This window comes from Epinephelus lanceolatus, chromosome 11, assembly GCF_041903045.1.
Source record: "Epinephelus lanceolatus isolate andai-2023 chromosome 11, ASM4190304v1, whole genome shotgun sequence".
Classification (NCBI taxonomy): domain Eukaryota; kingdom Metazoa; phylum Chordata; class Actinopteri; order Perciformes; family Serranidae; genus Epinephelus; species Epinephelus lanceolatus.
The window spans coordinates 35357737-35380150 of NC_135744.1; the positions used below are offsets into that span (position 1 = coordinate 35357737).

At 41.6% G+C, this 22414-nt stretch overlaps 1 protein-coding gene across 7 annotated transcripts in view; it reads right to left on the reverse strand.

Annotated features, from left to right (window-relative positions):
- The window catches only part of gabra1 (gamma-aminobutyric acid type A receptor subunit alpha1), a 32185-nt gene that overhangs the window by 3255 nt on the left and 6516 nt on the right, over positions 1-22414 (reverse strand). For all 7 annotated transcript variants that reach the window (XM_033644171.2, XM_033644208.2, XM_078172564.1 and 4 more), the window contains exons 3-8: positions 21966-22078; positions 20820-20887; positions 17448-17668; positions 15988-16070; positions 14695-14838; positions 13672-13824 (exon numbers count right to left, since the gene is read on the reverse strand). In XM_033644171.2, coding sequence (XP_033500062.1) covers positions 13672-13824; positions 14695-14838; positions 15988-16070; positions 17448-17668; positions 20820-20887; positions 21966-22078 — 782 coding nt within the window. The remainder of the gene's footprint in view (positions 1-13671; positions 13825-14694; positions 14839-15987; positions 16071-17447; positions 17669-20819; positions 20888-21965; positions 22079-22414) is intronic.

The following is a 22414-nucleotide window of genomic DNA, read 5'->3' on the forward strand; positions in this document are numbered from 1 at the left end:
AGTCTAGATTTTTTTGGTGTGAGTTGACAAGTGTTTCCGATATCGACCGTATGGATGTCTGTTTTCTCTCAGATATAATGGAACTTGATCGCACTCAGCTTGTGGTACGGTAAGATAATCCATAGACCTTGTGACAACATGAGATGTAAACATTGATGGTGCCCTCCTTGGCTGAGCTGTAACATCTGCTAGCTTTGTGGTGCTAGGTGTGCTAGCAGCAGACGGACTTTCCCTTCTGCACAGTGATATGGTTAGCAGGTGTAGCTCTGTAGAAAGAAAATAGTTCCTACATGAAACAGCTCACAACAAGGTTTCTGGATTATCTTGAGTAACCAGGTCTTGATTTCTGGGAAGAGACATTACCGTTGTGTTTTTCAAATGCATTTTTTGGCGCTTTTTGCACCACAGGCCGAGTGCCATCTAGTTCCATTATATTTGAGAGAAGGCAGACATCTCTACGGCCAATATCTCCAGCACTCGGCAACTCACACCAGAACAATCTAGACTGATAAATAGCACTACAGGTAAGATGAACAATATGTACTTTTGATTTTGGGGTTAAGTGTCCCTTTAATGTGAGTTATTTCATGGCTGACTTTGTGATTTACAGCTCTACAAAGGCAGTTACCCAAAATTAGTCACATAAAGTTCACAAGCTTCTTGATGACATTTGTCAAAGAAAGGGTTGGTGAATGGTGAATAAAAAAATGGCTGCGACCTGGTATTTGCTCCACCCACAGCTTCAAAATATGACTGTTGAGTTCAAGCAATTCCTTTCTTACACAGTCTAAAGACAAAGTTAGTGTTTACATTGGATTACCTTATTTTTTATAGTGTCCCTGTTATCGTGTCCCCCACCCACATGCTGCAAAAGCAGCTGGTACTGAGTTATTACATGTGTCCTGAAATGTTACTGTTTCCCTTCAGAATTATGAATTCTTCTCCTTCTTCCTCCTTGGTTATGATGAAGTGTTAAGTGATGAATCACAGACTCCTCATCCTCCCACTCTCTTTTCACATGCTTTTGGCATTGCTGACTTGGAGCTGTGACATGAAGCATAAAGGATGATTATTATGTTCTCATTATTCAGAGCCAAATAAATGATTGGTCATTAGCCATAACTGAACAGGACACCTCTGATGGATTTACTGAATTGGCATAGAAGGTACACGGCGTGCATGATCATACATTTCTGGTATTTATTACGGCTTTAAAGGGAATAACAAATAAGTGGGTCAGAATTATTTAATCTGATGTAATTTATTGTCAAAACGTGTTTCTGTGATTTTCATAGCATGTTCTCTTATCAGTGCCCCAGATAGATGTTTTGTCTAATTAGATTAGAAGGACATACATGTATAATCCAGAGTAACACCTGCCTCATCGTCCCACATGGTATAATTGCACTTTGCATGAGCACAACTGAGATGTGAAGTATAACAGCCATATGCTGCAGTATTTAAACAGTTACGTGATGCCACAAAATTCACACATGACCGTGCTCTGCACTGCACCCTCTGCTAAGCAGGGCATTGAATGGTTTGTTGATATATTGTTGGGGGAATGCATGGCAGCAGGAGATATGAAAATATTAAAATGATGTTTAGTCACGTATTCATACCAGATTTTCATACCCATCCATCTCAACCCAGAATTATGTTCGGATGCAGCTAATTTGTGTTAGCTAAATAACATTTTTGGGGAAAGTATGCTCAATTTTTAGGAACCATGTCACAAAATATTAATATTAAACTCAGCTGCAAATGTCCACTGATCACATTTTCTATCAAGGAATAAAAACAAAACAAAGCACACATGGTGCAAGAAATAAATAAGGTGCTGGACTGATGACAGTCTCATGCAGAAATTTGCTCAGGCCAAATTAAGCATGATTATGGCAGTAATAGTTATGTTGAGGCAACTATAAACACTTAGTTAAGGTTAAGGAAAAACTGTGGTGTTGGTTATAAAGAGTAAACAGTGAATAAAGAATGAAAGAAGTTAATTAAAGAATATGATGAGGTGTAAACTCCAATTTTGATCTCCCTGCAACATTTCACTCAGTGTTGGAGACCGTCGGCTATCGTCTGACAACAAAAAAGCCTCTGGAATGAGGGCCAATATTTCGGGCTGATCCAGTGTAGCCAGCAGATATCCAAGCCAAGACTTTCTCTTCTGTATGCAGATACTTTAAAAAAAGGGGGTCAGACATTCGTTTATGGGTTCCAGATTTACGTTTTGGACAATGTGTTTCGCCTCTCCACACAGACTGCTTACCTGCTGCTCCAGTGGGGTTGGCCAATACTACTTGGACTACAAACAGAAACCGGAACACTTTCGATAATTCTACAGAATCTGTTCATAATAGATATAATGCATTTCACTAAGCTATAAAAACCTCTTGCATTGGAACTAAATGCTGCCAGTTTACCTAAATTACTGCAGCAGATTTGTTGCACGCAAATGTAACTTGTAGAATAAACCCATACCGTGCATCATGCAAAGCTGAAATTTGAGTGGGAGCAACCAGCTTGGTGTCACAGTCTAAATGATTTTGGGTATGAGAACAGTGTCTCGAGATTTGCAGTGGAGTGTAACTCTAATGCCAAGGTGTCACTGCTTATGAGCTGGGTGCCAGAACATTCTCCACTGGAGAACAGCCAGTGCAAAGTGATTTTGCCAGCAATCATGTGTGCTTATGGCCTCAGCAGGTGCTGGAGCACAAAAGCACGGCACCTCACATCCATCGCTGATGTACTGAGAGCTACGAAAGGTGTTATGGGAAACTACAAGATAACCTAAGTACACGCGTGGGCGGGGAATAAGACCTATAAGCATATTTAAAGATGAAAACAGAGGGAAGGGACAAAGGCAGGTAAGGAAAAGTGAGTGGCGAGACGGGCGGCAACAGAGCGGTGTCAGTCTTTCAGGTATTTTTTGTTTGCCAGTAATTCAGTTAATTTTGTGGGGGAGGAGGAAGGCAGCACCACTGGGTATTACACAAGTCCTCACAAAAGCACCCCGATGCTTGGAATCATATATACTTTACTGTGTTTGACAAGCTCGGTTGTCATGGAAACAAGTCTTCCAACTCCTCCAACGTCTTGATACCACAAGAGAAAATGAAAAAAAGAAAAGCACTCGATGTTAAAATTTGGAATGGTGCATGAATCTGACTATGGTTAAGTGTTGGCTTGCTTTGCTGCTTGCTCACACTGGGGTTGTATGTGCGTATTTGTTTACAATAATCTGCACGCATGTATGTAAAAGTCTATGCATGTGTGTGGTGGACAGGTAGGCATTTCCCACTTCCAGGAAGAATGGTTCCCCTTTGTGTCTGTTTAGTGTTGGGCCTACTTAGGAATAATTTAGAACACTAGTAAGTTGATTCATTAGAACATGACTCCAGAGCTGGTTTTAAATGACTCCATTTGACATGTTGTAACTAATAGACTTGAGGCTTTGAAGGCTGTTAATGAACAAAGTCACTGATCTGGAAAGTTCTAACTGGATTAATAGTGGTGTAACTCAATTCTTGAGAGTCCCTTCCACTCAATTTAGCTCAGTGTGCACAAGCACTGACACTTGATTTATATGATATATATCTTCTAACAAGGTTTTTGCCGCTGTTTGCAGACTCACTTTCACATACACACACACACACTCACACAGGGTGATGGAAAAAAAAGTCAAGATATAGAGAAAGATGATGTGAGAAAGCAAATTTGGGGAAACTAAATTAGAGATTTAAGGTGATGAATGACAAGGTGAGGCGAGACTATTTCAAGGTGGGAAGGCTATCACTGCTGCCTCAGGCAAGGAGAAGTTTGAGATGACTACACACAGGCAAACAGCTCAAATGTGCATTTTTCTGGAGAATGTGAGGCAGATAATGTCCACTTGGTTAATAGGTTTCTGGCACAGCAAGGTAAAGCTTATAGAATTTTGATTTAATGTCTATCAGGGTAATCAGTCTGATAGACATTTAGTGCTCTACTGCCTGTAAGAAGCTGCAGATTAGAAAATAAATTGCTCCAGGCATGGCTAAAAATAAATTAATAGGCTTTTTTGAGCTCAACTTTGTTTGTCCCTTAAGGTCAAACATTTTTTTCTGCATAAGGTGCAAAGTCATTGTTTATAATTATTATTGATTTTTCTAACAATTTATTGTTTGCTTGGTCGGTTCCAACTTTAGCACTTGATTGACAGCCCTTGAATGACAGGCTTCGGCTAATCTGACCAATCTCGAGCCAGTGAGTAAAATCTACTGCTCAGCCATTGGATCGCAGCCAAACCACAGATCTGAAATCTCTGCGGGGGAGAGAGAGCCTTCAGGAAAATGGCTGTGCTCTCTTTTCCGCTCTCCCTCTCTTTCTACTCGTGTGCTCCCTGGTTCCAGGCAGAAATTTGCCTCTGACAACATTTTGACTGAGTAGGCAACCAATCAAACGTGACAATCAAAATGTGGGACGAGGTCAAAAGTACATTGTGTAGTGGGATGCCCGCTCACTCAAAGAATACGTAGTCCTTTATGTGTGACTTGAACCTTATATACAAGCCAGGCGCTGAGGAGGGCTCGCAATAAAGTTGCTGTTAATGAAGTGTTTCACAAACCGTTCATTGGCACACGTAACGACACCTGAACAAGGACAGTGCAGACAATACTCGTCTTTCCCTTAAGCTTTTAAGGAAGCTTTCACAAGACTCTTAGATCACCTCTAGTCAGACTTGTTCCTTTCATCGACCATATCTCCCAACGTTTGGATACTACAAAGAGTTTGCACACCAACATCAAACACGTAACTGAATGTCAGGAATTCACTGATGCCGGGTGGGATGGGTCCGTCAGGGTGTTTTGGGACTCAAAAAAGCCCAAAATATTGTGAAGTACCCATCCCATCTAGGACACCATCTGTCTGACCTGCTGCCCTCAGACAGGAGATGCAGGACAGTTAAAATAAGGACAAACAGAAACAGGTTCAAAAACAGCTTTTATCCAAAAGCAATGACTGCACTTAGTGAATGCACTAAGACTTGACTGTGACAGTATGTTTGAGTGTGCAATAGGTGGAATGTATGTTGTTATCAGTGTTTTTTAAGTGTCATATTTTTACTGTTTTACTTTTACTTTATAGTTTGTCATTGTTTTTATAAGCTATTTTTTTCTTATCTTGCACTCAGCAGTTGCATTCAATTTCTTTCTACATGTACAATGACAATGGAGATATTCAGTTCTATTCTGTTGTAGTATATCCTCCTGGGACGCAAACTTTTGTTTGTTATGCATTTCTAATTCCTCACAGCAAGAGGGTTCCAGGTTCGATCCCAGGAGGGAGCCCTTCTGTGCAGAGTTTGCATGTTCTCCCTGTGTCAGCGTGGGTTTTCTCCTGGTGCTCCAGCTTCCTCCCACAGTCCAAAGACATGCAGGTTAATTGGTGACTAAATTGTCCGTAGGTGTAAATGTGAATGGTTGTCTGTCTCTATGTGTCAGCCCTGTGATAGTCTGGCAACCTGTCCAGGGTGTACCCTGCCTCTCGCCCAATGTCAGCTGAGATAGGCTCCAGCCCCCCTGTGACCCTCAAGAGCATAAGAGGATGGATGGATATTTGGGATCATCAGGGCCTGATAAGTATAAAAAATAAAACGTTTCAATGATGATTAAGTCCCAGTGTCCTCAAACAAGATGATAATACAGTCCCAATGTCTTCAAATGAGTCCTTCCTGATTAACAGCACCTTAGCTTGTTACTCTTGCTAAAATTGGTCTAATTTGTTGCTGTATCAAACTACAAACATTATTAATCATAAGTAAACAACTTTCGACACAACTTTTGTGTCGGGATCGGCTGCAGACTGACTTGGCAGAGATGGCTGCCATCTTGTTTTTACATGGATTAGTGTATTGTGCTCTTACTACCACAAGTGTCCACGAATAAGGACAATAGGTCTAAGTTATGAAGAATGAAGTATAAGTAAAAGTAAACCCAAAATGTGATGTCCTTACATGAGGACACAGGGTCTCAGGAGGGTAGAGGCAAGTTGGAAACTACGTATGTCAATAGGAAGAGTTAGGGATACAATTTAGATTCCAATTTTATAGTTAATATAACTGATTATATGATGGTCATACGTTATACTGTTATAGTACAGTTAACACTTTGAGTTCCATAACAGTCCTGCTTTAATGTGCTATGTATCTGTACATATATGTGTTAGGTGATCCATTGTTCGTCCAATAGGCTGGTTGTCCCTTTCCTTAAAAATACAAATATACAGCTTTAATTTGAAGGGGTACATTGACTGTAGGGAAAAAAAATTACTAGGAACAAGCCTTTACAAGTTCAGGGGAGACTCATGGGTACCCGGAGACTCCATTCAAACATCTTGTGATGAGAGTTCAAGGGACCCATTTGAAAAAGGCCATGCCAGTTGTTCCCTCACCAAATTTAAACCTACATCTAGAGCATTATTTAGCCTCCTTCCTAACAAGCTCTGCCAACATGGTTGTTCCCAACGGATGCCTGAGGTTGCCTAGGTTTGGATGTTTAAAGTATAAACTATGTTTAAAGTAAAGTCAGCCTTCAATTATTTTTGCTGGGGGGAGCCTGCGGCAGATTGAATGTCAGCGTGTCCTATTTTGAGCTTTAACTTAGCTTTCAGTTTTTTTTTTTTAATATTTAATATTTTAGTGTTGTTTAATATTGTAGGGAAAACAAATGAAATAAGAAATTTAACTTGAAGGAAAAAGGTTTGCCTGCATGTATGGCAAAGATTTTATACACAATTTCCACTCATAGGGACATTTATAAGAAGGATCTTACCCTAATAAATTAGTTAGGGTAACTCTGTTGTACAATTTGTAAAAACTGTTGATAAATGAACACGATTGTTGTGTAGGGAGTTGTCAAGCAACTTTTTATATCCTCTCAACCAGTCCCAGGAGTGATGCTGTCCTTGTTGGATGTCTATCAACATCTCCACTGTGCTGCGGCTGCTTATTTATTCATGCCTTATCAATAACTGAAGCCTCAGGGGGGCCTGACTCAGACATACATTCCATTCAGCATCGCTACGTCACCTCTGATTTACATAAATAGAGAAATAAATTGACATGTTGATTGGCAGGTGAGTTAAATGACTGTGCCAGCACCACAGCTGTGAGAACTGTGCCACACACAACACAAGCACACACGCACACACACATACAGCACATGGTTGCGCTGCCTACAATGTATGTTGTCAGCTAGTAAACATGCATTTATAAGCGCCCACTGGCACACAACCAGCAGGTGCACATATAGTGAACAAACACATGCGTTGACACATACACACTCTCACCAAACTCGGAAACACACACCCACACTCGCACACCACACACAAGGTGTTATTTCTTAATGAGCAGATACATTAAACAGCATCATGGGAGAACCAATAAATACCCAACCAATCGCTTAAAGAGGGGAGAAAGAGGCGAGATAATCTTCTGAGCACTGCTGTCCCTGACAGCTTAGAGACAGAGAGGGGGAGACGGAGACAGGAAGTGAGAGAGAGAGAGAGAGAGAGAGAGAGAGAGAGAGAGAGAGAGCACCATATCAGTGCCATCAGTGGCCGTTTCCCTTTTGGTTTTCATTTGGACTGCAAATAAATACATTGCCAACAGTTTTCCAATACACCAAACTGGCTATAAACTAATCAGCCTCTTAATCGGCACAATGATAAATAAGATAACTCTACCCACTGCTGTGTTTTTAAATTGCCTATTCATCTACAGAGGAAGCTTTGGGAAAGAAAGATTGAGTGCCGAGGCTGTGCTTCATAGTCACAATGTAATTTAAACAGTGTTTTCAATGCTGCATTTGTTCATGTTAATGAGGTTTCTGTGTCAGATCTGGACATCTGTGTTGGAAAAAGAAACCCGATCACATCTGTAGTAATCAGAGAACACATAATATTACAGTGGTTGTTTGTTTATTCTTAGTATCTGTGCACCATTTGATACACGGTGATTCTGTTCTGCTGTGAAAACAAAGAGAAGTCAAGCTGTGAATATACTGAGGGAGAAATGGCTAAAGTGCATTTGTGCAATTTAGTAATTCTTCCTACAGTAAATATCATATTACAAACACCACATTTTCCTAAGCCTTTTTACGGTTTGTATTTGTAGTCCTAGAGCCCTCTACAGACATGGAATATGTAGCATTGCTGGCTACGTTCATATAGACCAGCAACCAGCAGTGACATCACACAACACAACAATTCTGTGTCGACAACTGGTAACTCTTTTGAACTGGGCATATGTGAAAGCATGGAAGCTAAACAATGTACTGCTCTGGTCAGGGGCCGCAGCAAAATGCCTCCTTAAAAGAAAAAGTAAAAGAATAAATATCAGTTTAAGTGTACCTTACACACAAAGCAGTGGTAGACCAGCAACTCCCATGTTCTAAAATGACTGTTTTTGTCAATGGAGTCTGGTGGTCGTGAGTTAATGGCTTCAGTTCCCTGTCAGGAAATGGCTGTCTGGTGGCAAGGTAAAGTGGTGAAAATATTCTAATTATAACATTCACGGAAATCATATAGATTTCTTTAAATGGGTCTTTTTGTAGGTGGCTAAAAACTAACCAATTTTTCCGATGAGGTGTCGCAGTAAGCATGGAGCCCACACCTCAAAGAGAAACTGATACTGAACCAGCTGTGTGGCATCGCAGTGTGTGCAGATGAACGCCCCCGTGTCGCTGCCGGCACCTGGACCTCCTGTGCTGGACAGGACGGGATCTCCAGAGGAAGTCAAACAACTTTCATCTGCACACAGTGCGATGACACACAGCTGGTTGAATATCAGCAAAGTTTCCCTGCTTCCCTTCACTGGTTCCTGTACAGCAGGGTCGGTCTTTGTTTCACTGTTATAATCATTAAACGCAAAAGCAGCATGTGTATACATTCAGTAGGCTATATCTTCAGTAACTAGCTAGCTAACCCTACACTTTTCAGGGTTTGATTTTGGTTTTGGAACAGGGAAGAAACGTATATCTTTTTCCAACCTCTCCAGGTAACGAGTATCATTAATACACGAAGTGCCCCAGACACAACATTTAGCTCCACATCCACAACACCAGCCTGAAAATGAAGGAAACTTGAAACGATTGCATTAGAGTCAATGGAGCACAGCTGTGTTGTTGTCAGACCCTGGTTTGAGGTGGGCCGTTGCTAGGTTATGATTGGCCAGTCTGCATCCAAGGGCGGGACTTAGTGAAGAGTCAGTTGAGGCAGCATTACTCCTGATGATTTTTCCATCAGAACAATGTGTTAGAGCATGTGAGTGGTTGCTGAACAGCAGGTGGCACCTTGTATGGTAGCCCTGGCCACCAGTGTGTGAATGGGTGAATGTCATGTAGTACAAAAGTGCTTTAAATGGTGAGAAGACTAGAAAGGCGCTATACAAGTGAACCATTTATTGCCATGCATACATATGTACATAAATGTTCCTTACAGCTTTGTTTAGACATATAAGAACTAGCCATAATGCTTGCGTGATATTTTGCACCTGGTGCGTAGGAGGAGGTGGTGCGACTGGAGACCAGCATAAATTGGAAAGTCATAACAAAGTATGAAGGAATAAGAGTGTTTCCTCTCGCAGGCTGCATCAATGATGGATTATAAAACTTATTTTGCCTTTGAAGATTTAATTAATGACTACTGCGGGCATGAGTGGCGCTTGTCCCCACTTCTCACAGTGAATCCCCCTTCATAAAGATTCTCATTAATTCCATCATTTATTAGAGAATTGTGAAGCCTACTTTATAAAATAATGACAGGACATTAAGTTTGGACTCTCGTTTGTTGTGTGAGAAGCATTCTGCTGAATATTCATTCATTCATCCACGCAGTTAGCATTAATGAAAATCAGAAGTGCTGGTCTGATTATCATTTTGGTTGTGTGGATTATTAAACCTTTTTTTCCTTTGCACACTGGAGGTCATAATTGAGTTATATATTGATTACAGCACTGTTACATTAATAAGGCGGAACAGTATGTGCATTTAACATCTCCCTGTTAATGTGAATGTGTTGTGCTGTATTGAACATGTTACTAGATCATACCTGGTAAAATGATCAATTTGACTTCTTGATAAAAGAAGCTTTGGCACTTATTCAGACTATAAATTGAAATCACATGTTCATAATGACGTGCATGTCTGAAAGGGACTTCAAACTAAGTGTTATTTGTATTTATTAGCGTTCTGAAACTGTTCCTGTCAAAGCTGCCTGTCTCCAAACTTTGACATCTGTCTGAATCACGTCACGCTCACGGAATGTTTAAAGTGCTGTTAACAAGCCCAGCTCTCAAAATAATCAGTGTGTACAGTCTCAACGAGACAAATGAGGTGCTGAGACACATTTCCCGCTGTACATGGCAAACACGGCAAGCAGTGAGACCTTCACCTCTACCTAACATGAATAACACATCATTCTTGAGTACTGCCAGGTAGGTTGTTATTTAGGTTGCATTTTGCATATGATTTACGTCGATGAAGACACACTGTATATAAAGGCTTCTTTGTGAAGACAGCTCAGTGTACTCTTTCATCCTAATAGCACTAGACATATGTACAATGGTTTGATATACCACATAAATCCTTGACTTAGATGATAGCCAAAGGATTAAGATGGCAGTGAAAGAACCTGATTGTCGGTTATGTCTTTTTAATGATTCATTTACAGCGATATTGACATTGTAACCTCTTTGAAGAACAGATCCATTCATCTGCTGTCTCAGATGATGCATATTAATCACATGAATGACCTACCTAGTATACTTGGATGCTGCGCTGCTCTGCGCCTTCATGAAAGAGTGTAAATGTGTTTATCCAAGTGTGAGTGTGTGTGCGCACACGCTGCATGCATGTAATCTCGCAAAGCAGAACCAGCACTGATAGCATGAGGGACACACACATGCCCTAGATAGTTGTTCGAATCTAATCTAGGCCATCCTCATTTCCCCTCGACACGTGACAAACACCGCAGGTAGCTCGCCGTGACACATGGAGACACAATTCACACAAACAGACACCAAAACATCGCAGGAAGAGTAGAAAAACCTGCTGGAGACTGCAGAGCCGCAAAATCTGGTGCCTGTATAATGTTTCTGTGAAAGCTCTTTAAGTAGTAGGCCAGGGGAGACACTGACATCCATGGGAGGAGGAGGAGAGAGGGAGGGAGAGAGAAAGGGAGAGAGAAAAAGAAGAAGAAGACGAAGAAAAAAGAGTGTAGGGTGAGGTAACTCAAGGACATTCTGCCTGCTGCTGTGCTTTGCTGCTACAGAGCATGCTGCAGACTAGCAAGAGCTTTCCTTTTGGGCGGTATTATGTAAGACCTTAGTGTGACAGACAGACAGATACACACCAGATACACACACACACACGCATACACAGACACATACAAACACTCCAGTACACATGCCCAGACACATGCACACAACACACAAAGGCCAGTCGGTACACACACACACACAAACGTTGGCAAACACTTACATCACACACAGGCAGGCACAAACACACACACTTGTGGGCAAGCATTCAGAGCACGTAAATCTAAATTCACACTGAGCCTTGTGCTTGAAATTCTACTGCAGCCAGCCACAACTGATTAAAGCTCTTGTTCACCTCATTGGTGCAGAGACAGAATAGAACAGAATAGAGTCGACATATTGGAGAGTGACGCTGCGAATGAATATGCATATTCTAATCAGTTTTTTTATTCCCTTTAAAGGAATAGTTTGACATTTTCGCAAACATGTTTATTAGCTTTCTTGCTGAGAATTAGATGCAAAGATTGATACCACTCCGTCATCACTGTGAGGTTGCCAGGCAACCAGCAAAGACACCAGGAAGACACTGTGCCCAGCCGCTGTTCATGAAATTGTTACAGCATGTTGTCCTTTTTTCCTTCCTACTTGTGTGCGGATTAAATAAACGAGACACAACATGTAAATAATGAGCTTTAGAGGTGTTGGTATTTTTTGAACTTTGGCTTTGCGCTATGCTCGGCTAATCGCCTTCTGGTTCATGTTTAAGAAAGAAAAAACACTAACTGACATGTCGAACCATTCCTTTAAATGAGTGCTTTTTGTTCTTCACTATTCAGACAGTCATCAAACTCCGTCAACATACTGTAGTACCATGAGTCAATCAATCGAGGACCCCATTCTTTTTTTTGTTTGGAAGCAGCCTCCCTCCCACTGAGGTCTCGTCTGGTATTGCAAATTAAGACGTGTTATTCACACTGTAGTAAATACTGACAGCAAAGACATTTTTTTTTCTCAATCTTGGTGCAAAGAAATAAAGCTGCACTCCAGGGTCATTGACAGCTGTGTGTGGAAAAGCTGTATGTCTCACAGTTGCTTCTATTTAGTTCAAAGCGAAGTATCAGAAGTATTTCCTTTGAAATATTCAGTGGGATCACGTATCACTCATTTATCTTGGATCAAAAATCATATTCTTTTAAAGAGGGGAAGCAAATGAGAAAGCAGTGAGTTATGTATCTTAGTTATTAGAGTTATGTGCAAATTTGCAGGAAAGCCCAATCAGTCTTTTTTCAGCATTGGCAGTATAAAAACAAAATCGGGGAGTGCAGCAAAACGCTGCCTAGCTACTTTTGTTTATACAGAATGCGCCTTTTTCGGGGCAATGGGGGGCGTGAGCAAGTAACAAAATGTGTTGCTCAGCGTGTGACGTAAACAGTGACGTGGGAGGGAAGCCGCGGCTGGTCAGTCCTTCGGCCATTTTCTTGTAAGTCGGCTTCTCCTTCACTGTTCCCGTCATTTGATGGTTAATGGCCTCTTTGTTTGCGAGGGCAAGGAGGGCGCGCAATTCCTTGTCTCCCCAGTTGCTCATCTTTACAGTGTCTGTCAGGTTTGCGTTTCCCTCTTGCTACTAGCTGCTCATTCCTGCTATCAGCTGTTTCCTGTCTACACAGTGGGTCGCACGTGCAGCATCATCAACAGCCCCTCCCGTGGTGGAAGGGCGCCTCATTCTTTTTAAACCAAAAAGGTTCCGCCAATATGTTTACCCCTACGAGGTGGAAAATTGTGCACCTCGGATCAACTCGCCAATCCGGCTCTGTGTGTCTAAACGCTTGCAGCTGGTCAAAACGGCCCAACATTCGCCAAAAATCTGGCAGTGTAAAAAGGGCTTGACTGAAATAGCTTTCAAACAATCATGTATTGAATGTGTAACATTGTATTGAAGTATCAAATTGTGGCAAAGTGTAATACCACCTCATTATAATGGCAACCACTGGTAATTACATATTAATGGGTTTAACATTTTTTAAATCTCAGAAGATGAGTACTCAACATTCTCTATCATGAGGCAACTCCTGCAAAATTTGTAAAACAGTCAGAGGACCTGTGAAGTAAAATCACTACATGATGTCATATAGTGACATAATAGTGACATTTAGATGCTGTGTCGTGTAGTTGTTCCATTTCAAGGGACTTTTTTCATTGGATTATATTTTTAAGCAGCACAGGCACCATAGTTTTGAGCGAGTGCCTGATGTCATGCCATCATGTCTTCCGCATTTATTTTCCGAGAACAGATTTGAAAACCTTCTGGTGATGGGCTCATTTCTCAACCCGCAGATGTTTAGAAGAGAGTAGAGCAGACGACTCACCGAAGACAGTCCTGGCAGGGACGGACTCTCTGTTGAGCCAGAAAGACACTTGGGAGAGGATGACTGTCATGATGCAGGGTAGATATGTCTGGATCACAAAGTAACCAATTTTCCTCTTCAGGTGGAAGTGGGTTGTCATCACAACATACTCTCCTGCGGGGGAGCAGACAAAAGATAAATAAACTTTACACTTCAAACTATATATTTCGGACATCTGTTGTGCCTGTCCCTACAGACTAAGTGTTTTTTTTCTCTAAACTGTTTGCTGTGTTTTGGCCTTCAGTTTTATTGTGGTTGAGATTTATCGGCATAGTTATGGGTGTCATTTGTCAACAAAATCAATACCCAGGCATGATCCATTTCATCAGTGCAGTTAGACTCAGTTGCAGAGAGAATACAACAGTCACAGGAACAGCACTGGGGGTTTAATCGGGTTCTAATAATATGTTGAGGCTTTCCAGAGACGTAAATAACTGCAACAAATAATAAAAAATAAAATGCATTTATATATCAGCATAGCTTATTCAGTCAAGCTTGGCATATTGCGTCACTTTGGAGCTTGGTGCTAATAAAGCAAAGTGTGGATCTTGGAATAAGGCTGGCTTAAGCTTTAGTTTCTGCCTGCAGCTAGCATCACTGCAAACAGGTCACCCATTTTATGCTGTCACTAATTTTTGCCAGTATCAATGGAGATAAGAGGAGGTGGAAAAAAGACGTAATGGCCAGTAGGGAAATTATGAATCTAGGGCATGGCCTGTCATTTGTAAAGCGACAAACTGATGCCGCTGAAGATGCAGATGAACGGATGCAGCTGTGTCGGAATTTGCAGTTTCAGACCAGTGGTTTGTTCAGTGATGAATGATGAACAATGTTTTTATAGCGAGCAATGAAAAGGACGTAACTGTGTGTGTGCTGAGCTTTAATCTTTCCCTCGAGACAATTTAACATTCAAAATTCCCTCATAATAAATTTCACAGTAAACTGTGTAATTAAAAGCACATTGTAACCCCAACTGAAACCTACCTGTGCTGGACTGGACCACACCAGAGTCCACACTCTGCCCCATCAGATCATACTGGTTTAATCTGGAGCCATCCTCTGCCACCACCACAGACTGGGCAGCCCCTCTGGTCCAGACATACACCACTTCTGCTCGAGTGTAGGCATCTGACAAAGATGAAGAGAGTGAAAAGTTCTAAATTATTTTGCTGCTGGTTGGCGGTTGTCACGTGTATATTTTTGGAGCTGCTAGGAATGCCAGTGTCTTCCACTCAAATCCTCTAGTTTTGTTTTACCTCATCTTATTTGGTCTCATCTTGTCTAGTCCGCTCTCATCTCAATTCTGCCTGTCTTGTCTCATTTGCTATTTAAGCACATTATTTTCTCCCCCCTTGTTAGAGCGTCTGCTCACCTCATCTCCAACTGTTTCATCTCATCTTTTTATTATTTAAGCTCATCCTGTCTTGCATTTTGTTTTTTCCTCCTCAAACATTTTAGCATTTTATCATGCGATGTGATGTGATGTCGTGTCACATCATGTCATGTCATCCCTCTACTTATAAGAAAACAAACAAACAACATCCCAACAGGACAACATGACCTTAAAACAGCCAAGTCAGTCTTTTCTTCCCTCCGGCCACCCAACCTGTCAAAGCTGCAGTGTGGCTCGACCACTGCAGAGGAAAGGATGGCTCGACTGCAGACTGCAGCATAAGGAAGAGAGCTCATCACTGAAATATTTAGGGAGTGAGTTCAATTTAAAGGGGGGGGTTGAGGCTCGGTCCTCTCACTCACGCTGTGCAGCTGTCTGAAGAATGGCATGGAGACAGTGTGACGTTCACTTCTCCATCTATTTCACTTTTGCCATATTTTTGCTCGCACCCCACCCCCTTTATGTTTTCTCCCCGCTAGTTCTTCTCTCATTCTCTATTCTTGTCTCCAAGCTCCATCATTCTATCTCTTGTTATGTCTTCCCAAGGATGATGCAGGGTAGGGCTAGCTGTCAGCGGTGAGCAGCTGGTGTGATGCTCTGGAAACGTTACAGAGAACGCTGCCTTGGATAAACACAGGTCTGTGCGCTGCATGCCTGCCAGGGTCTTGCCGGGTCTTGCAGGGTTGAATGGGGGGGACCAGAGCGGCCTTGGCGGACAGTTCCTCTGGGAGAACAGCTGTTACCACACTGTCATCCCTTATCAGGGACCAGTGCCGGGGTCGCACTTGCAGTTGGATGAGGTAGTGACGGCGTGTCAGAGAGGCACATGTATGTCTGTGTGCTGTGCGTTTGTGTGCATGTGTGTGAGTGCAGAGGCCACTTACAGCTGCCAAACTTCAGTGGACAAGCATGGGCATCCATAGGGAAGTCTTCCAGGTGCATGGGGCATTCTGCTCTTACTGTGAGCCTAGAGAGATTCATTCAGACATGGATAGTGAATTAGAAAAGGAAAGTAAGGAAAACAGAGCATTTGGCGAAGCCAAGAGGAGCAAGAGCATGGTGACAGTGCTGGTGAAGGCGCAAGAGTGATAATTCAGTAGAGTGAGGCACCAGGAGCATGTGGTGTACTGTTATTTCCCCCCAGTCTCTCAGCACCAAACACTGTCAAAATGCAGCTACTTTTCCCCAGACCAACAGAAACGCTCCAGTTCCCTGAGCTGTGGGTTTCTATTTCCTGACAGCTTGGTGAAAAACAGCACGTCAGGCCACCCGTGACACACTAATCTCCCATCCATCCCTCATCTCGCTCATCTGTGACAGCAATATGGGCTCCGCCTCTACCCCCTCCCCCTGCTAGTAAACATGCTAAAACAAATGTTTTACAATCCTCGCCTTAGACATCTCACATTAGCCTCACTCTGCCATGTGTGTGTGTGTGTGTGTGTGTGTGTGTGCATCAAGGTTTGTGCCGCCTTTGAGGCTTTTATTCACCCGCATTCTGCTGAAGGCTGCCGAGGTGCCACGACTGGTTCTAAACTCAGCTCAGCTGGTCATACACCTTATCTTCCTGCTCGCAACTGTCAGGTAGCATCCCCAAAGTGATAAATCATGACAGAATAAAACTATTATACCTTTCCTAGTGACCACTACAATGGAAAATGACATATTGTAATGAAAATTTATGTGGTACACAGAACTTATAAATGGCTGACCATAACCTCTAAAAAACAGTAAATAATTAAATATATGGAAATAAAAATATAAATTTAGTAGTGTAATAAATCATCTTCCTGTAAAAGAACCAACACTATAAAATGGAGTTATGTGTGTATTCACAGTTAAACAGGGTAGAGGCGATGCACCTGAGAAAGGTTACTCAAAAATGTTTCATTTAATAGCTTCAAATATAAAGCTGGTCATTACCGGTACTTTATACCTACTGGCAACAAGCTCCATTATTAAAAACCGAGACCATATCCACAATAAAATCATCTTACTAACAAGTATCATCTGTATAGGTAATGACAGAGCTCTGTGCCACACATCTCCACCGTTACCCAAAAACTATTAAAAACACATCAATAAACCACACCAATGGACTGTGACATGCTCCTTAATTACCACAAACGCAGGCACCTCCTCATACATTGTTATTGTGCCATGAAATACTTACAAGTGCTCCAAATGTGTATAAATCCACAGCTGAAAATAGTCCCCAACAAAAGCACTATATAACTCAGTTTGAGTAATGGTATAGTTTCAGTGTCAGCTCAAGAACATTTTAGTCTCTGGCTCTTTCTAAAACCCTTTATTGCACCAGTGTAGCAGAACATTGCAGGCCTACCTCATGGTATAGAGCAGCGTGCCCTCCTCTGTAATCCGAAGCAGCTTGTTTGGCATGGTCATGTTGTGAGCCACCGACTTTTTGCCATTGTGGAAGAAGGTGTCGGGGGTCCAGATCTTGCTGGCCATCAGGTTGTTGAGACGCAGCACAGCCATGGGGCCTTTAAACTTTAACCTTTCATCCTTCCAGCTCTGTCTGAAGAAGACATCAATGGTGTACTCCTGCAGATGGACGACGAGAGGTGGAGAGGAATACAAGTCAAAAGGGGGACAAAAAAAGCAAAGGCCAAAACCCTGTGGCTGTTTTTTTCTTCCCACCACCTCCATCTACTACAGCAGGTTTGGGGAATATGCTGAGCAATCCTACCTTTTTTCCTTTTCTCACTTTTTTGCTTTATCTCCTCCTTGTGTCACTTTGACTTTCTTATGGTAGTCTTGGCCTAGTTTCCCTGCTGGTAACTGTCTCTTCATGTTACAGGCTTTGGCAAATATGCTCAGGATCTTGTAGACGGAGGTGGACGGCTTTCTGGCTGGTATTTTTTCCTCCATTGTTAAATATAGTAATTGTTCTCTATTTCACATAGAAATGTGTGTTGTTGCCTTTTCCATTTTCTTTCATTTCATTTTGGACGATATTTTGCTGTGGTCAGTTTAATGCACTCCATGCAAATAGGGCATCATTTGGTATTCGGTCATTTGGTATTGCATTGTTATGTAAGTGCCAAAAATGATCATTGTTAGCATTTCACTTTGGGGAAACTTCTTCACTCAGTAATCTAAATTACATTGGACACAAAAAGGAAGCACTGGACACAAAATTAGAAGGACATTTCATTTTGAAAGCAGCTAATGACTATAGCTGAGAGCAGATTCTAATGGTTCCACATGACTGCCCGGCAGAGTAAAGGGAGCCTGTAAAAATTACAACGCAGCCTGTTTTTTTGTCCCCCCCTCCCATTTTGACTTGGCCACGTAAGATAATTAGTATGAGCTGAAACAGAGCTTCAAGGTAATAGAGGGGGATAGGGAGAGGCTGGAGATGGAGAAAATGTTCCTCAGCTCTTCCTTCTGGCCTTAACACAGCAGCAAAATAGCCCTGGCCCGCATGTCAGCTAGTGCAATTAACTGAGATTATGTCAAATAGAGTACAACACTTCACGTGCAGATAACAGGAGTCTTTTTTTTTTCAAGTGGTAAAGAGAGGCAGTGAGACATTTGGATGAGATTAATTGGTTTCCGGTGCACAGAGCAAAGATCAGATGCTCGTGTTTGAACAGCCCACGGCTTTTTTTTTTTATTAGGTAGCATATTGAAGACTAAAGAAACCATAACTGTGATGACTCACATTTTGATGTTTCATTTTTATTTGATATTGAAATGTAGCTGTGTTTTTCCCCCCACTGATGCCTACTGTCAAATCACCTCATCATACCGCAGTGTTTATCTGGAATCTCAACAGCCTGACCCTTTAAATCACAGCAACACAGTACAAAATATAGATGTGTTTGCTGCAATTTAATTACATTACAGGAGTGACAGAGAGATCAGCTCTTTGAACTGGTACCTGTAGAAAGCTGTGATGCATTTGTTACAATACCAGTCAATCACTGTCAGATGCCTTTGTTTATTTAATCATTCAATTAAAGCTACAGTTGGTAACTTAAATGAAAATAACTTCTTGTTATATATACTTAAGCACATGAGACAGATGGTCAGTAAAAAACAGGTTCCTCCTCCTCTTACAACTGCTTCTAATGGCATTTGCTAGAATCTACCGTGTGGCACCAGAAACAACCAATCAGAGCCGAGGAGTCTCTAACGCAAATCATGTCAATCACTGCTCATAAACTGTTCTCAGATTATCAAACCAGGCAGCAGATAAAATATGAATCAAGATTCTGTTACTGCATTGCCTTTTTCTCCCCTCAGATGTTTTAAGAAACATATTTTAGTGCACTGTTTAGCTGTAAAATGAGAAAGCTGGATTGGCAGTTCTCGGTTTGACTGTCTTCAACATGGTTGCCAGGTCACAAACTCTCTCATTTGAGAAATAGACAATGCAGAAACAGAATCTTGATTCATGTTTAATCACCGCTGCCCAGTTTAACAGTTTGACCACAGTTCATGAGCAGCGATTGACAGCTGCATTAGAGACTCCTCGGCCCTGATTGGTTGTTTTGGTTCATGTGGGTTAAGACCTTCAGAAGTGCTTCAAGGCAACACAGTAGGCAGAGGAATCTGTTTTTTTTTTTTTTTTGGAGGATTAACTGCCTCATTTAACACTTTGCGAATGTAGTTTCAGATTTATCAAATATGAAAAAAGTACATATATATTTTTCTAACTTAATACAATTCTTTGTCACACCTCACATTAAGGGCAAACTACCCCTGTCACATCAGCAGTGTTGGAGACACATAAATGCCAAGTGCTCCAATATTTTTTGGACGCTTCCAAAAATTCAAATACTTAAGAGAAAAAAAAATGTTCCATTTGGGATATTAAATACCTGCTGATGTCAAGGTCCCATCATTGCCAGCAAGAAGGCGATTATAAAGAACTGGTACAGATCTGAGCCTCCAAGCCTTAAACAATGGATGGACATAATCAAGGAGATCTTTATAATGGGAAAGATGAGGTCCCTGAGGTCTAGAGGAGCAATATTCCTCAGAAAATGGAAGAAATGGGCTGTCTTTATTTCAGAGGACATGGACGCAGCTTCACCGTGAATATCAGGCCAATAAAAGGACATTTAACACGTGGACTCGTGAATAATTAAGTGGCGTGCCCCCACACAGTGTTCACTACGGTGTTTATGTTTTGTCTAACACTGAGAAGTACTTTAAATAAGGAAAAAAGAAAATATAAGTTATCAACTACAGCTTTAACCAATTATTTTTTGTTGCACTTTGGTCATTTAACCTCAACATCCACACGTTTCTTAGCTCCAGAATTTTTTTTTAGTAAAGACATACCTGTATGGATTCTGATATATTAACACTCCGACCACAAGCTCAGCAAACAGAATATTTGAGGCTATTTTTGTATATTCCCAAACTGATAAACAGAGTTTAGGGCCAGAGTTCACAACATATTTCGACCTGCACATAAAAGTCCCATGCAGTCATATTTACGAGTGCAGGGGGGTGGGATTTACGTGGAGTGGGATATGAACCGTGCACCAGAAAATACATTTCACACATGTGACAGTTTTATTAACACATCAGGAGTTAATTAAATGAATCATCAAATTTATAATTATTTTCCAGCTTAGAGACCATCGTGCCCAGAGAGGTTAGAAGACAGCGGTGAGGGTGGAAGGGACAGGGAAAGGGGGAAAACTGGTGACATTTACCGAGGCAAAAAGACTCTTACCATGTCATGGTCCGAAACTGGCCCGATACTAGTCACGAAAATGTCAGTCTTGACTTCAGTTACACGCTCTGTTGAAGCAGGAAATTGCCAGAGTGAGTGACTATCAGTGGCATTCATTAGTCCCTAACTACCTGTTAATACAAGACCACCTGGCTATAGCCTCTGATCCATTCAATCTATTCAACATTATTTTTAACACTTAGACACATTCATGGGGACACAGATTGGAAAAAGGAAAAAAACACCACCATAAAAATGCCCATTTTGGATGTCGATAACCATTTCTGCTGGTATTGGTTTCAGTGTCAGCTCCATTACCCGGACAGTGGTTCAATCTCTTAATAAATTTGCGCATTGCTGTGTTACTGAAAATATGCCACTCTGGTCCCATAATACTGATAGCCAAAATGGGTCCACTGGGGATTCAATTGGAGGGGGTGGCAGAGGCAATGTGGGTGTGTGTGTGTGTGTGTGTGTGTGTGTGTGGGTGTGCATGTGAGGGTTCATTCCTTGCGATTCTGAAACTGAAATATGACAGCATGATTTATGAATGATACCCATCATAATCCATAATTTCTTCCTCTCAGCTGCTGAACTTCTAGCAGGCCTGGTTTTACTCGCCTGTCTGTTTGATGCCTGCTGCATCACACTGTGCGATCCTCAGTGTCCTTCACACACCAATTCTCACATTATCGCTCTTCCACTTTTCTCTTTTACTCTCTGTTTCTTCCTCTTTCTCTGGTTCTCTCATTTTGCATTTCTGGACTGTTCTCCCAGTCTCCCTGCCATTTTGTTTCTCTCTCTGACAATGGACAGTTGACAATAGAGTGAAGAGAAGCCCACACAATCAAATGTCATTCACTGTGTTATATTAGAAGTGCTGGATTTATGACAATTCACTGTTTCACAAAAGCAGCAGGTGAAGAATGAGTCTCTGGGTCTTTTTTTTAATTATCACACACACAATCTGACACTGAAAGCAAACCCACCTCCATAAGAGTTAGTCATATGGATTTTACTATGTGGTGTCATGTCAAAAATAAGCTATTTGTAGGAGTCTTTTAGATAACATTTGCATGTTGGATAAAAAGATTCAAACAGTCACCACGGGGGACAAAAGACATTCAATGACTTGGGTTTACTGACCTCCCAGTCCTGGCCTGAGGCGATTGTCATAGCCATCCAGAAGGCTGTCTAAGATCTTGGTGAACACTGTAGTGTTATCTGGCGGTTCACCTGTCATGCTGTTCTGCCCAGAGCTGGCAAAGCAAAGGAGAAGATTTAAAGTCGTCACAGCTAGAGTCCAAAACCACAGTCAAAACTGCCAAAAGAGTAAGAAAAAACTCTGAATATGAAACATATATCAAAGACAAAAGAAAGAGAGGATATCGGCTCTGTAGTTTGTTGAAGTACATGGGCAGCCCAGAATGCACCCTGAATGTGGGAAAAATGGACGAACCTGTATGACACTGACGCATTTTGCTGTCTTTGCCAATTTGCAATTCACAGTGTGACCATGAGGCTTTAGATCATATTGATATGAGATGAAAGAGCAAGTGATTGTTCAGAGGTGGACTGGAGAGGAAAATATTCCA